The 16,747-nt window shown below is 49.4% G+C and overlaps 1 protein-coding gene across 6 annotated transcripts in view; it reads left to right on the forward strand.

The window, feature by feature from the left end:
- RIPOR3 (RIPOR family member 3) overlaps nt 1-16,747 on the forward strand; it is a 79,035-nt gene that overhangs the window by 36,235 nt on the left and 26,053 nt on the right. For all 6 annotated transcript variants that reach the window (XM_089769683.1, XM_075901202.2, XM_075901204.2 and 3 more), the window contains 8 exons: nt 4,808-4,886; nt 5,663-5,686; nt 5,840-5,893; nt 7,609-7,758; nt 8,780-8,843; nt 9,662-9,705; nt 10,505-10,630; nt 12,935-13,080. In XM_089769683.1, coding sequence (XP_089625809.1) covers nt 4,808-4,886; nt 5,663-5,686; nt 5,840-5,893; nt 7,609-7,758; nt 8,780-8,843; nt 9,662-9,705; nt 10,505-10,630; nt 12,935-13,080 — 687 coding nt within the window. The remainder of the gene's footprint in view (nt 1-4,807; nt 4,887-5,662; nt 5,687-5,839; nt 5,894-7,608; nt 7,759-8,779; nt 8,844-9,661; nt 9,706-10,504; nt 10,631-12,934; nt 13,081-16,747) is intronic.

Below are 16,747 nucleotides of genomic sequence, written 5' to 3' on the forward strand. Positions count from 1 at the left end.
CCTTCTTAGGGACCAGTACGATGGGACTTCTCCACGCGCTGCGGGATTCTTCGATCACCTCCCACCGCAGCATCTTGTCCACCTCGTCACGTACCGTCCCCCACAGTTTCCTGGGCAGTGGCCTGACCGGCTCCCTCACAGGGCGCCCGGGTGTGGTCACGATGGGGTGCTGGACCAGGTCGGTCCGTCCTGGCGTCTCTGTCAGGACCTGAGAGAACCTCCACAAGGTTTCTTGTAGTCCCCTGCTCTGCCCTGGTGTGAGGCCTAGGCCCAGGTGGGGCCGTGTGGCCACCTCTCCTTCCCTCGGCTCCGAGCCCCACCCCGCCAGGGCCTCCCGGGACCGCCACGCTTTCAGCAGGTTGACGTGATAAATGTTGGTTGTCTTCCGTCTCCCGGGCATCCTAATCTCATAGTTCACGTCCCCGACTCTCCTGATCACCTCGAAGGGGCCCTGCCAACTAGCTAACAGTTTTGAGGATTGTTCGGGCAACAGGAGGAGAACCCTATCCCTGGGCTGAAAGGTGCGCAACCGGGCATTCTGGTTATAGTAGCGGGCCTGCTTCCCCTGCGCCTCCTCCAGGTTGCGTTTGGCGAACTCGCCTACCCGACGTAGCCTTTCCCTGAGCCTCAGGACGTACTGCACTGTCCCTTGTACTCGGGTCTCCTGCGCCTCCCAGGCCTCTCTCACTATATCCAGGATCCCCCTGGGCTGCCTACCGTACAGGAGCTCGAACGGGGAGAACCCTGTGGAGGCTTGGGGTACTTCCCTTATTGCAAACAGGAGTGCCGGCAGGGCTCGGTCCCACTCCTTAGGTTCTTCTTCCACAAATTTCCGGAGCATCCCCTTGAGTGTCCGATTGAACCGCTCCACGAGCCCGTCGGTTTGCGGGTGGTAGACCGATGTCCTCAAGGTCTTTACCCTCAGCAGGCGGCACAGCTCCCTCATGAGCGCCGAGGTGAAGTTTGTCCCTTGGTCGGTGAGGATTTCTCCTGGTATGCCTACTCGTGAGAAGATCTTAATCAGTTCGTTCGCGAGCGTGGGGGCGGTAGCATTCCGAAGGGGTACGGCCTCGGGGTAGCGGGTTGCGTAGTCCACTACCACAAGGATATACTGGTACCGGTTCTTCGTCCGCTCCAAAGGTCCTACCAGGTCCATGGCGATCCTCTGGAATGGGACGTCTATTACCGGCATTGCCACGAGCGGGGCTTTGGTTACCCTCCCTGGTCCCATTCTCTGGCATTCAGGGCAAGATTCGCAAAAGTCTTTAGCCGCCCGGTATATGCCAGGCCAATAGAACCGCTGCAATAAGCGCTGCACCGTTTTCTCATACCCTAGGTGCCCGCCCCAGGGGTTGCTGTGGGCCAGGTCTAACAGCCGCCTGTGATGTAGCTTCGGTACGACCAGCTGCGTGATCACCTCCCCGTCCTCTCGTCCCTCGGTGATCCTGTATAGGCGGTTGTCTTGGATCTCAAAGCGTGGGTAGCCCCTTTCTCCCTCCGCCCCGGTGGTCGCGTTCTCCCATGCTTGCTGCAGGAGGGGGTCCTCCCTCTGTTCCCGGACGAAGTCGGGGGACCACTCACCCTCTATGTCGGTCGGGTCCTCCCCGGCCCTAGTTCCCGGCTCCCTCGTCGGGGCCTCTGCATCCTCCCCGGCCAATGCGGCTTGGTCTCCCTGCCACTCCCGGAGGGCCTGCCCGAACCCGCTCCAGTCTCTTCCAAGGAGCACGGGATATATTAGTCCCGGTACAAGGGCGACGTAGGCCCTCCCTTCCGAGCCCCCATCCTTCAAGCGTACCCAGGCAGTGGGGTATGGCTCGACGCGTCCGTGCACGCATTGGACGAACACGGGGGGCCCCCGGGGCTCCCTGGGGAAAACTAGGTCAGCCCGAACCAGGGTCTGGCCGCAACCTGAGTCCACGAGGGCGGTGACTACCTGGCCCTCTACCTCCACCTGACGTAATATCCTTCCCGCGGGTTGGGGCCCCGACCTGATTTGCCCTGTCATTACCTGCGTGAAGGAGCAGTCCATCAGCGGGCAGTCCCGTTTGAAGTGTCCCTCTTGGCCGCATTGGTAGCACGCTCCCCCGGGGCCCCGTGCCGGGGGTGTGTTGACCTTCCGCTCTTCCAGGGCAGCTGGGCGGGGGATTGGTTCCTCCCTCACAGGGCGGCTCCACACCGGCGCTAGGCGTCTGCCGCCACCGCGGCCGGGGCTGGGGGGGGCACCCGGTCCCCTTGTCTCCCCTTGCCGAGCCGGGGGTCTGGTCTCCCTTGCTGTCCCGCTGGAGTGTTCCCCTCGGGACCCGGGCCCTTCCCGGCCCCCCTCGGCCGACATATAGTCCTCCATTAGGGTTACCGCGTCGGCCAGAGACGTAGGGTGGTGCCGTCTCACCCACCGCTGCCCCTCGCCCGGAAGGATGTGTATAAACTGCTCCAGGACCACCTTCTCCGCTACCTGGGGTCCTGACCGCTGCTCGGGTTCTAACCAGCGCCAACACGCCTCCCTGAGCCGTTGTGCCACGGCTCGCGGGCGGGCCCCCGGGGTATATTTTTCTTGCCGGAACCGCTGTCTATAGGTCTCGGGGGTGACCCCTAGCTGGTCCAGGACTGCCTCTTTCACTTTGTAATAATGTAGGGCATCTCGTGGATCTAGACTCCGATAGGCCAGCTGAGCTGGGCCGGTAAGGTACGGAGCTAGTAGCGTAGCCCAATGTTGTTCTGGCCACCGGGCGGCTGTGGCTACTCTTTCGAAGGTGACCAGAAAGGCCTCGGGATCGTCGGCAGGGCCCATTTTAGTCAACCTTACGGGGAGCTGGGCTAGGGCCCCACCCTCCGCCCCTTCCCCCACGACCGCTGGGGCTGGCCCCCGGCCCGCATTTTCCCATTGTCTCACCCAGTGGTCCTGTTGCGTCCGGAACTGCTCCGTTACGTCACGTAGCAGTTGGGCCTGCTGCTCCCGATGCTGCGTGGCCAACTGCTGGAGGAGGGCCGTCTGCTGTTGCTGCTGCTGGTGTTGATTGTCCGTCAGCCATTTGAACACGTCGGCCGCGTCCATGGCTCCTCGTTGCGCCCAGTCGCAGTTCTACTTGGTTGTGCGTCCTGTTACACCGTTACCTCCTCCACCCGTGGGTTTTTTTTTTTTTTTTTTTTTTTTTTTTCTGGTGAGTTGTTTTGGGGGTTGTGCGCTTTTATCTAGAGTTCATGCCCACATTCTCCACCACGTGTAACGCGGGAGCCCGTCCTGCTTCCCGCCGTGACTCTGTTCGCCCCCCTTCTGACGTCCCTCTCACCGCTTGTGCTCCTCCGCTCCCCTCCTCCTCGTGCTGCGTGCCTCTCCTCCAGTGCCCTGTGCCTCCTTCCTCCTCTGTTCCCCTCTCCTCTCCTCCTCCGCTCTTTCTCCCGCCTCCGCTCTCTCCTCCTTGTCCGCTCCTTCCTCCTTCACTCGCTCTCCGTCTCCCTCCTCTCCTCCTCGCTCCTCCGTGCTTTCCCCCTTTCCTTCTGCTCCTTCCCCCTTTGAATTCCCCGCCGGCGTCCGGCCCGGGCGACGCAACGCGCCACGTCACCAGGCTCCGCCCCCGCCGTGCGCGTGTGCCCGGTGACGTCAGCCGTCACCCGCCGAGGCTCCGCCCCTGCCCCACGTTGCCGTCCGGACGCAGCCCCGCCTCCGCCGCGCCGCCCGCTATCCGGGCCGCGGCCAGGGAACAGGCCTCGCAGTGCCGCCGCGCTCCCTGGGTGGCGCCCAGGAGGGACAGCGCGACCGCGGGCTGAGTGCGGGGCGGGCCACCGGACGGGGTGTGGGGGCGGCGCGCCCCGTCACAGAGGGGAAGAGAGTCAATGCAGGGAGGCTGCTGAGGGGAAGGGCGGGGGTGCACAGACATGCAGTGTGGCTGTAAAGGGATGTACCACTGTGTTTTCTAGGGATAGCGCTTCTTAGCATTAGGAACTTCCTGGGTCCCTGCTCCTCCTCTGATGGCCCCAGGCCAGGCTGTCCCAAGAGGGTGGCTGTTGCAGTGAGGTGCAAGCTGTGCTTGCTCACTTGTACTTTAGCTGTCTCTTTTCCCCCTTAATCCAGGACTACTCAACACATGGCCTGTGGGCCACATGTGGCCTGCAGCCCATTTGTTTGTGGTCCACGGTGCAGTTTGGGTTTACACAGGGCTCAGTCCACGGCCTGCGGGTGGGAGCCAAAACAAAAAAGTATAATGGTCTTCTGTTGAGATGCGTTTTAGTAGTTAAATTCCTGGACTATCATTGCTCATTAAAAGTGCTGGCATATGGGTGGAAATCGGGTAAATATTGCATTTTATTAATATCAGCAGAACTGACTTAAATGGGGCCTGTGTGTTTGTGTAGTCTTGCCTTAATCTTTGTATTGATGCCCATCGGTGTGAAAGAAGCTATTTGCATGTATATGCCACCACACTTAAGTTGTGACTCGTAGCACATGCTGAGGGCATCACTGTGGCCCCCTGGGCTTCTAAAGTTGAGTAGCCCTGCCTTCCTCTAAAACCACTTCCCCTTGGTGTGGGAGAAACAGAAAAAGAAGTTCTTGGAGGGCAGGTGATGGATGAGGGGACCAGCTTCTAACCCACGTGAAGCCCATCTTCTTTTCCAGCTGCCATGGCTCTCCTTCTCACTTCCGACTGTCTCTTTAGCTGCACCAGCTCAGCCCTTCCCAAAACCTCCATCTACTTGAAGTGAAAGCTCAGTGAATTCTCTCTTCCCCCCACCTACTCTCTTAAATCTGTTCCTGGGACTATCCTACTACACATGCTAGAAGACCATATCACTTTGGGTTTTTCCTTTCTAGTGAATACCTGCAAGTGCATCAGACGGAGCTGGAGTATCTGTCTGCTCGACACAAAGATACAAAAAGGAACTCCAGGCTGGTAAGATGCTTCTCAGTATTAATCACTTAAATGGTTTGAAGAGGGTAGAGTTTTAAAAACAACCCGCTGTCTCTTGACTCTGGGACTCAAAGGGACTCCCAGTGATTAAACTGAGAGGCTAGTATTGTACCCATTTGCTCAATTCACCAAGTAAGTTAAGGCTTGATGTGGGGGAAAGAACCCAGGTGTTTTAATGTCAATATCCTGCTGTGTCCCCCTGCATCGCATTGCCTCCCTTTGGGGATGGTAGGGGCCGATTATTATCTGGTAAGCAATATACATGCCTGGCTGTGTCTAGAAACTGAAGAGAAATAAAGATGAAGCAAAACTGGTGAAACATTGATTAATAGGGCCTAGCCACTCTGATTCTGCCACATGCAAAACTCGCAACAAAACCTTTGCTATTAGTAGCGCTAAGCTGTACAGGACACTTCTGACTCAGACTTGGGACTGTCCTTTGGAATGCAAAGTTGGATAAAGAATTCAACCCCTCCCCCCCCCATCCACCCCAGCCCATTTTCAAACCCTTACTGTTTCTGAAAATTATGTCTTGGTTTGGTTACCCAAAAATCAGGGCACTGAAACTAAGAGTGCTTTTGAAAAGGTTGGCCTTACAGTTTTCCCACTGTATTGCACAATGCATTGCTACTTACAACTTTGTAACTCACTGCCCAAGGACACCCTGCCACATAGGCAGCTGTTCTGGCAGCAGATGTTGGACTCTCTTTAATTCTTGCAGATGAATTCACAGGCAATTTGTCATATTTGTCTTTCAGGCTTTCTATTATGATCTGGATAAGGTAAGCCCTCATTCTTTTGGAGGGGTGGAGATAGGATATGTCCCAGAAATCAATGAACAGTGAAGTGTGAGCCCTGATACTATATTCTCACTGACTAATGCTGCATCATGGGAATGTTTAAATCGCTTTTAATCCTTCTTTCCCTTTCTAAAGCAAATTCGCTCTGTTGAAAGGTACATCAGAAAATTGGAATTTCATATAAGCAAGGTAAGAGGAGATCTATTTATATTCCATGCACGAGAGGCTTTTCTTGCTGTCTAAACATTCTGATTTGAAAATATTTTGATAGTCGCTTGTTTGAGGGGAAGTAGCCTTGGGACTTCTAAAAGATGTAACTGCTTTCATTAGAGGAGGGGATTTTTTTTTTGAATGGCTCTATTCAGACTCAATGCTGGGCACAGCCCAGCCTTAGCCTGCAGAACCAGTTTCTTCTGAGTAAGATGGTACGATATAGAAAGGTGCTGTTTGGAGGAGTTGCAGGGCTGAGTGTTTGGGTTTTTTGTTTTTGCTTCCTGGAAGCATAGGTGGTAGCACTTAATGGACTCTGCCAATCTCTTGTCCAATTCAAAGAGCTCAAATATCACTTACACAGGTACCCCTCCATGTATGTGTTTCCAACGGGAATTTAGTGACTGCCCCCCTGCCCCAGAATTAAACCATGTTCCCTTTCCCTCTTCACACCTCCTGGCTTAGCAATAGTTGAATGAACCTGATTTAGAGTCATGCCCTCGCTAAACACACTTGAGAACTATGATGTACTCTACACAGCCTCTAGCATGCCTGCCTCAGACTTCCATTCAGCCATGACTTGAATGTAGGCAAGAGATTGGTTAGCCTGAGTAAGCAGAAGCCTTTCTCTGAGCTAGTACTGAAGTGTCTGTGCCAAATGCCTCTCCACAGAGGTTTTGAGATTAAGCAAAGAGAGCAGCCCTATCTCTAGCCACCTCAACATGCTCCTGTTGACTGTGTGAGTTAGGAAAAATGGGTCAGTGGTTAGAGCACTAGAGATTAAGGTTCAACTCCCTGTTCCACCACTAACTTCTTGTGTGACCTTAAGCAAGTCACTTAACCTTGCTGTACCCCAATTTGCCATTGGTGAAATGGGGATAATAGCCCTGCCCTGCCTCATAGGTATGCTGTAAGAAGTGCATTCAATATTTCAGGATGCTCAGATCACTGCACTAAGCACGTTGGAGAGCTGGCTAGAATTTTAAAGCTATGTCTAGTATCTGTGATGGTGGCTTCCAAAGACTGGTTCCCTCTCTCTTTAGAAGAACTATTGGAAGAAATTTGGTGCTCTGCTTAAATTTCTGTGGTAGATAAAACAAAGTGAAGTAGGGAAGGCTGTGTAGTCAAAACAGCAGATAAACAGTACCCCTAAACTTCAGGTGATCATTCATAAGTTATGTGCAGAGCAGCTAATTAAAGGCTTCCAGGATCTGGGGTGGGTTAGCAGGTTTTGTAGGCCTGGGCTGAAAATGAGCTTTTACTTAAGCATTTGTGAATGTTAATTTTGGATTCTTCGCCTTAAACCTGGAACAGACTTTTAACCGTGACATGTTTTAAGTTTATGTAGAACCCTCTTATTAGCATGCTTTTCTTGTATGGTACAAAATACCAAAGTCTTTAGCTGGTAGGTTTAATCGTTCATCCGCTTTTCTCTTCATCATGGATCCATTTTGTTGAAAAGGTTTTGTATGAAAGTTGTGGGGGCGGGGGGGGGGGGGAGAAGAAAGGGGTCCTGGGTTTTTGCTAGAATGGTGAGATTTGCTCTCTTACAAGGAGAATCTTCAAGAAACTAAAATTCCTCCTGTTAATGTTACTTCTGTCAACTCATTAAAATTGGAAACTGACACCAGATTGGTGTAAAACACAAAATCTCTCTCTCTCTTTTTTTTTTTTTTTTTTTCTTCCTGTTGAAGATAGAAGAACTGTATGAAACTTACTGCATCCAGTGCAGGCTGCGGGATGGGGCATCTAATATGAAACGTGCCTTCTCCTTGACACCCTCCACTAAAGCCTCCAGAGAGAGCCTGGTAGAACTTTATAAGAACCTCCAAGAATGCACAGAGGTAGGATAACTCTTCAAGCATCTGACAAAGAATTGACTCTTCTGCCTAAAGTCAAAGCAGTGGATACTGTACCAAGATGTGCTGTTCTGAACTGCTGGCTCTCCTGTAGCCCGGACTTAGAATGTAACATGTAAAATTTAGATGAAGCTGATGTTATGCATCTTCAACTCACAGCTTCCTTTCTAAAAGTATTTTGCTGTCTAATGCCCCCTTCTTAATATGCAGTGAAATGCACAGGGTAATGCAGTGTGATTGATTGCACTCTTCATGAACGCATTTGGTTGCATAGAAAGTTCCTTGATTTTGATCTGTGACATTAGGGCCTAATCTAGCTTTCATAGGGTGTTAGTGGGGGGAGGGTGTCTTTTCATTGACTTTGGAAGGAAATGGAATGGGACCCATAGTTATTAACCTACTGTGTGAGTAAGGAAGGGTAGGTCTACAAGCTGGAGGTATGAATTTCAGCTTGAGAAGACATACCTCAGGCTAGCGCTGATGGTGCTAGCATGCTCAAAATAGCAAAGCTGTAACAGTACAAGTAGTGGGAAGGGCCACCTGTCTGAATATGTGCCTAGGGTTTTGGACAAGATTGCTCTCTAGTTATTTAGCTCACTCTTCTACTGGTACAGCTGCTGTCGCTAGAGTCTTGGTACCCATTCCATCAGTACTAGTGCCAATGTTTCCTCAAGCTCGAATTTACCCCTCCAGCTCAAAGCATAGATGTAACCTAATGGGAAAGACAATTAGACGCCTATTACTGAAACACTCTTGCTCCTCTGCAGAGCTGGGATATAACTTCCCATCCTGAAAGTAGCAGTTTAAAAAAACAAAGCAAAAACCCTGCTCCGGTTACACGTAAGCGAAAAGTGTTAATAGTGTGTAAAATGTGGGTGCTTTTGTAAACGGCTCTAAACTTGTCTCTGATGTGTTTTTTATCTTCAAGATTGGAGACAAATGACTGCAGTTGTCTCAATTTGCTCCACTCTTCAGTCAGTGTGATGGTTCTGTCTCTCTCTTCCAGGATATGTGTCTGATTGAAGGGGCACTGGAGGTTCATTTGGGAGAATTTCACTTGAAGATGAAAGGTAGTCCTTGTACTATTCATCACTTGAGCCAAATGCTCTTTAGGTTTGCTGTAGGGATTGGTCCAAAGCTCACTGAAGTCGGTGGGGAAAACTGGGCTTTGGGTCAGGAACCTAAACTGACTCTTAATGAGCCTGGGTTTGTTCCCATTGTCCCTGCTCTGCAGTGTTATTTTATATGTGAGTGTTGGAAGAGGGCTTTTCCCCGCCCCTATGCAAAGCTGGTGATTTTAAGTGAGACAAATGGCTTGACTTGTGAACAGCTCCTCCATGTGGATTTGGCTGTAAGGCAGGGCTACTCAACTTTGGAACTCCGGGGGCTATAATGATACTCAAAGCACATGCCGAGGGCCGCAACTTAAGTGTGGTTGTGTGTATATATATGCAAATAGCTTCTTTCTCATTGATGGGCATGAATACAAAGATTAAGGCAAGACTACACAACACACAGGTCCTATTTAAGTCAGTTCTGCAATTTCCACGATTTCCACCCATATGCCAGCATTTTTAATGAACAATGACAGTCCAGGAATTTAACTACTAAACTGCATATCAATATAAGATCACTATATTGACTATTTTTGTTTGTTTGTTTTGGTTCCCACCCGTGGGCCACGTGTTGAGCCCTGCGTAAACCCAAACTTCACCGTGAGCCACAAACAAACGGGGTGTGGGCTCGGGCCACATGTTGAGTAGCCTTGCTGTAAGGGGATGTTAATCAGTGTCACCTGGGTGCTTAATGCAAGCTAAGGTTTGTTAGTAGATGTTGTGAAACTCTCTCAGGTTACAAACATTGGAAGGGGTTTTCCTTCTCTTTTCAGGGTTGGTGGGCTACGCACGTCTCTGCCCAGGGGACCAATATGAGGTGCAGTATGCGGCAATCCATTTTCTTTTGTAACTTACAATCATGGGCTTGCACCTGCAATGTTCAGGTGGGGAATGGGGGTGTGCAGGCTGTGCAAACGTGGGAATGCAGGAAAACCAAACCTGTACTGGTGAAAGCAGTGCTTCTGTCCAACTCCTGAGTTACTCCTGCCTCTACGTGATGCTAAAGGCATTGGCCTAGTACCTTGATAGAGGGCAAGGTCCATGTACCGTAACCTGGGAGATGTAACTCTTCCAGAAGAGCTTCTCTGGGGACCTGACCAGAGTCGTCTAAAAACTCTGTGAAAGAGAGAAGCAGCAATACTGCTGCCTATCTCTAGGGTTGATCCCAATTAGGCACAACTGCCCTGGAAGGCACAGAACTGCGTAGCTGTGCCCACAAAGCCTAGAGCTACAGACTGAATCCATCCCAGGGGTTTCAATCCTAATACCCTTTACTTTATGCCAGTGTCACAACTGCAAGTCAGTTTCAAACCTGTCCTGCTCTGATGCTGAACATTGCACATTAATAACTTTCTCTGTGCATTACAACAGCACATACGCTTTGGTATCTGATGTAACCACCCAAGTTCTTCCAGGACAGGTGGGGCACAAAGCTACTTGGCTGCATTTCATTTTTAACAAGGCATTTCAAATTACCAGCCCTCCTTTTGCATCACCCCTGCTTCATAAAAGGCATAGCAATCAAAGGACCATATGTGGAGGGAGGGAGGATGTCGTTCCATACGCTGTCTTGGTTTGTGCTGATTCTCACACCCTCTTCCCTGTGTGGCTGCTAGGTGTCTGTACGACTAGGGCGCCAGAAATGGAAGCTGAAGGGCAAGATTGAAACGGATGACAGCCAAACGTGGGATGAGGAAGAGAAAGTTTTTATACCCAACCTCAATGAGAAGTTTGAAATAAAGGTAGTTGTCTGCAGTGGTTGGATTGGTTAGCAGGTAGCCTGCCTTCCTATCCAGTTCTTTGCCTAGGATGCTTTTAAAAAAACAACACGAATGTTCACCACCCCACCAAAACAGCAATTAATCGATGTTCTGCTGACTGAGTTAGCCTCTGATCTCTGCTTCTACCTTGTTTCCCAGGACTCTTGTAATGGCAACTGAGCTAATGCTTCTGCTTTTTCCATATATTAGAATGACCCCTTGTTTTTAAGATCGGCATCCAAGACTTGGTGGTGATGTGGGGTCCCTTGCATGGAGGGAGTAATTATATTGCACATGAGATTTTGGGATTAAATACCCAGTATTCTTGCTCGGTTCAAAAAAGTTTGTAAATGTATGTATCAACACTCTCTCTGTGTGAATAAGGCAGACTTGCCCCTCCCCAGGGTTTCCCTACATAACCTCTTCTCTCTCAGCCCCTAATTTCTTCTGCCCTAGAGAGGCTATAAATCCACACATCCTATTGGAGTTAATGAAAGCCATCTGCCCACATGAGTTGGCCATAATTTATTCAGTATCTTTGGAAGGATGTGTCCACTTGGTATTAGAGTGGCTTATTGGAGAACCCTGTATTCTTGTAACAGAGTCCAAGACCTTGTCTCTATGCTATACAATATCGATGCATGGTAGATGAAGCTTTTATTCTTTCACTTACATAGAAGTTGGGGAAAGGATCTTCCTGTTACTATTACTAGTGCTGCTTCCCCCTGTTTCACATTACATCCCAACTTGGGAGCTGCTGCTCAGGAACAAACTCATGCTGTGCTCTGGAATCCTCTGAGAGCCTGACACTGCAGTTAAACTTAGGTCAACTTAGGTGGGAGCTGAGACTAAAATAGGCTGTAGGGTTTGGCTGCACCCTTCATTACCTGAGCGAAACACATCTTTCTGTAGTGCCAACGCAGGGCTTTCAGGGTTTGAAAGCCACACAAAATAGATATTGCAACACCCCCACCCTTTTGGCAGCATGAGAGTTGTATAGGAAAGAATTCCTGACTTCTAGCCAGTAGAGCTTTTAGAAATGTTTTTCCCCCACTGCACAATGAGAATTAAGAGAGAAGCTAATTGAGCTGCATGGTTTTTCATAATATTTGCAAAAAATAAGAATTGTTCTGTATGCCAGTGAAGATGACTCACCTCAAAGTTCGAGAGAGAGGTTACATGATTTAGGTTGTGTGCCAGTTTATTAAACCCAACTGACTCTAGTTTCTCTGCTTTCCCTCTCCACACAAGTATGTATTGGGTCAAATTTTCAAAAATGCTGGAGTCCCACTTCCAAAAGTGACTTAGGCTCCGAACTACCATTAACTCTCAAATGAGATTTAAGTGCTTCTGAAAACTTTACCTGCTAAATCTTTTCCATGAGCCTGACTAGGGCAGACACCTTGATTCACAAAGAAAGAATATGCATTTGTACAGCAGCATCTTGGTTTGGAGTTTTCCAGCCCCATTTTCCAGGACTGCAGACAGGAGAGCTAGAAAGTTGTTTCTCAGGCATTGCTGGGCCCTGTTGTGGTCAAAGAAGGTGTGTGCTAGGCTGCAAAGCAAGTGTAAATGGCTACAGCTAAGATGAGCTACTGACAGATTAATGGTGTGCTATTTGTGAAGGTATGAGAGGAGAGAAACCGAATACCTGTTGGCTTTGATTCTGAGCTGTGGCTGAGATCAGCTCAGCCCAGGAGGGAGTGGTAGACAAGGGCTGTGTGGCCAGGTTCTGTTGGATACGGGAATCGCCTTGCACTGGTGGGGAGATGGATTAGATAATCTAACAGAGCTCTACTCTAGAGATGATTTTTTTGGATCAAACCCAGGAATGGGTGAGGCTTGCTGTAATTTATACCTTGCAGAAAAATGGGTCCCAGGCTTCCAGCTTGTTTGTCTGTTACAATTATTTGTGTATATGTGAATATTAGAATTTTCTGGATGCCTACGTTTAGGCTCTTAAATGGAATGACTCTTTCTTTCAGAAGTGTTGAATGTTCCTAGTCCTCACTGGTGCGAATGGGAGCTGCACATGGCTCAGCATCTGTGGAAAATCATCCCGTTATTATTTAGAGGCCTAAGCATAGGCACAGTCAGCCTTGAAAAAGTTTGCCTAAGGCCGTGTCTCGCAAAGTGGGCCATGAGCCCACGCGCCCTTTGTTTACCTAACGGGTCCGTAGCTACGGAGTCTCGCCGTTCCCATTGGCTCCAATTCGCGGTCTCCAGCAAAGGGGAGCTACAGGACGTGTGTCAGGTATCTAGCAAAGCGGGTTTGTGCCTCTGTAGGTCACAGAGCTGCGGGGACTGACTACTATTCTCGTTGGCGTGGTAACGTGTGATGGCATCAACTTCTTTACCACCAGACCTCAGGCGATCATTGTGGATATAACTGAGCTAGGCACCATCAAGCTCCAGCTGGAAGTCGTCTGGAAGTGAGTACAACTCCAAATACCAAACCTCGGTGGAGAGGAATGTTAAGATGGTTTTAGTGCTTGTAAGGTGGTGGTGGTGGTGGGGGAGGGCACTTTAACAGTCCTCTTTCTGTTCATACAACAGGTGCAACCTAGGTAGCAGGAGTGCAAGCATCCCCACCATATCCCAACCAACGTGCCTGAACCCTGATTTGGAGGGACCAGTCCTAGGGGGGAGAGGATAGCCTTTAGCTCCATAGCCCTTCAGTTCTGTGCTCTGCGTTGAGGCTGCCAACAATGGAGCTGGCTGTGTCTGGCTTTTATTTAGGCGTCTGCCTTGTCCAGCGTTTGTTCAGCTTGGGGTGTATGTACATCCCTGAAAGACAAAGGATGGACTTAACGAGGATGGAAATGAAGCTGAAAACAGCAGCTCTTAGTCACCTCCATATGAACACAGGTGGAGAAATCACTCCAGTTACAGGGGCCAAGGCCTCCTTTAGAAACAAGGTTTCCTCAGAAGTTTGGCTGCTGTGTGCACTCGACTTTTAGATGGTGATCACGGTTGCAGGTTCTAGTTCTTCCTTGTGCACAGTTGTGAAACACCATTAGGGTCCTAGTGTGATTACTTCTATGCTGTATCAATCCTCCCGTCTTCCTGAGAGTTAGGTGAAATGGGATTTGATGCATTGTTTTACATTTTAGATTTGTAAACTTTCATAGTAAACTACCACTATTATAAAGGCAAGATTGTATTTCTGAGTGCTGCGTAGAGAGATTTCCTCCTCTCCTTTCTTGCAAGGGGCACATCAAAATCCTCACTCCAGGAATTTTAATTTGTGTCTTGAACCCCTCCATAATTTATGGTCTGTGACCGTTTTATCCTGGCACTCTCCTGCAAGTAGACAGCAGCTGCATTTGGTGCCCTTCTGTGTGTGAGGTGAGCCATACAAGATGTGGCCATGTGCTTGTCCTGCCTATCCCACTGTAGGATGGCTCTTTTAACAACAGTTCTCTCCTAATGTGAATTGCTGGTATATTTTGAGTTGAAGAGAGGACACAGACTATTTTTGTGGCCATGGCTAGACTGAAATGACAGCTCCCTTTTTAAAATACCTCTGACCTGCTCTCCTGAAAGGGGTAGAAAAAGATTGTCATAGAATCAGAGGGCTGGAAGAGACCTCAGGAAGTCAAGTCCAACCCTTTGCCCAAAGCAGGACCAACCCCAACTAAATCATCCCAGCCTGGGATTTGTCAAGAATGGACTCAACAACCTCTGGGGTTGGAGATTCCAACCTCTCCCCTCCATCCCCACTCCAGGTAAATGAATCTGCTATGGATTTTTCACTAGCAGAAGTGCACACCAGTATTCCCTCTAATCTTTTCCATCCAAGTGCAGAATGATTTTTATGTGCACTGAGGCATGTGCACCAGCAAGAAACACAAAATGTAGCTGTGGGCACGCTTCTTATCAGCTGGGTGGCCTTTGAGTGTCTCCTGCTTGATCACACAAGTGCACAGCTTACAAGGCATACTGGTGCACTGTAACTCATCTCTGTTTTCCATTTCAAGTAATCTAAAACTCTCACTGCCGATATGAGAAGGAAATAACTTGCAAAGCAAGCCAAGAAAGAGGCAGCATTTACAAAAGGTGGCAAACTTTGAATTTTTTTTTTCCTAGAGAAACCGAGGCAGTGCCTGTCATTCTGTGGATCCACAGTTTGGTGTCCATAATGAATCCAAACTACTCATGCTGGGAGGTGGCTCTGTATGTGTGTGGGAAGGTGGAGGACTGTGTATGCGCGGGTGAATAGTGTCAGTGTTGTCATGCAACCCCTGACATTTGAAGTGCAGTCCAATGCAAACTAACTTAGCCTCCACTATCTCAAACCTAGCTATGTTTGTACTCACCTAGCCAATCAATGACAGCAGCACCTTTATCAATGGCTGTTTTCATCGCTTCCACCAGTAGGCCTGGAAAAGGGCCTTGGGTTATGTTCTAATTTAACAAATATGCAAAGCTCAGATGTGAAGGACTTGTAGGTTTAGGCCCCTCTTTCAGGAATGAGGAACAACCTGACTCTCATCTTCTAAAAACCTAGTTCTATTTCCAAACACATTTGGAAACCTAACTTGACTTCTGCCTCTGTGCGGTCTCTGGCTACCAACAGATGAAATACTTCCCATGAGTCTTCCTTCCCTAATGTAGCTGAATTTTCAGGTTGCTCTTCTGCAACACATGGCATTTGTGGTGTACTGTATACTACACGGTTTTTCCAATGCCTCTTTGGGAGCAAATGGTTCTCGCGCATCCTACAATTTTCTTCTACATCTGATTAGCTCAGTGTTCCTGTAGTTCAGATGCTTTTGACCAGACCGATATTTTGTTTTTCAAACGCTTGAAATAAATGAAAACCTGCTTACATTGCAGAGCTCTGTGCCTGCCCACTTATGATCTCTTTTTCTCCTGAGAGCTAGCGTTAGGCACCAGTGTGTATATTTTTGGCTGTATTTTGTAGTTGCAGCTGCTGTTCCAAGGTTTGTGAGGCCCCTAACCTTTCTTATTGGGAGTTTCAGCTAGTCGTTAGTTTGATAGCAATGCATCATTCCACAGGCATTGACCACTGTGGTTCTGATGGCTGATCTCTGTGTTACCTGTCTCTAGGGTTGCCAGATGGTCTCCCAAAAAATACTGGACCCCTGGTATTTTTTTGGTCACGCAAAAAAAAGGGGGGGGAGAAATGCAGGATAAGCAGTGATCACAACCCTACCTCCCAGCTGGGACTCACAGGCTGGGACTCACAGGCTGGGAGGTGGGGCCACGATCGGCGTTGGGAGCTTGTGATTGCACAGACGCCTGGCGGGAGCGGACTCCCAGCCACTTTCTCCTCCCTGCCTCCCCACCCCTACCAGGCTTCTGCACAATCACAGGCTCCCAGCCTGGGAGTCCCCAGCTGGCAGGCAGGTCTGCGATCGCTGCTCTGGGTGCTTCAGAAGCCTAGCCGGGGCAGGAGGGAGTGGCTGGGAGCCTCTCCCCCGCCCCTGCCCTGGCTAGGCTTCTGAAGCGCAATCGCAGCCCCGCCACCCAGCTGGGACTCCTGCGCTATCACAGGATCCTAGCGCCGATCGTGGCCTCGCCTTCCAGCCGCACGCCTGCCCACGCCAGGCTTCAGTCCGGAGCGCAGCCGGAAAAATCAGAATACCGGACATTGCACATGTCTGGTATTCTCTGACTTTTTTTTTTTAACCGGACAAAGAGCGCAAATACCGGACGGACACCTGGCAACCCTACTCTGATATGTGTGTGGGTTTGCAGTTGTAAGCAGAGGCCATTGGGCTAGAAGTGTTTAACATTTTTAATGACTTTTTAAAGCTAAAAATGTTTGTGTGTATTTGTGGTGTTTTTGACAACAACAACAACAAAAAAGTAAACTTCCATGGTAAATGCCTGATTCTTTTTGGACAATTTTTTTTAAGTGTTTTTGTGCTTGAACATTTAATTTTTAGTAACCCACACTCTAATTTGGGACTTGAGCAGCAGCAGCAGCATGGTATTTTCAGGTTTTCTTGCAAGCCGGAAACCTTTTGAAGAAGAAAACAAAAGGCTCTCAAACTTCTCTGAAAGAAACACACTGCCCTGTGTGCTGTACTTCTGGGCTTAAAAGGAACAAGAACATTGCATTGGAAAAAG

The sequence above is a fragment of the Pelodiscus sinensis genome, chromosome 17, assembly GCF_052426305.1.
Source record: "Pelodiscus sinensis isolate ZL-2025 chromosome 17, ASM5242630v1, whole genome shotgun sequence".
Taxonomy (NCBI): domain Eukaryota; kingdom Metazoa; phylum Chordata; order Testudines; family Trionychidae; genus Pelodiscus; species Pelodiscus sinensis.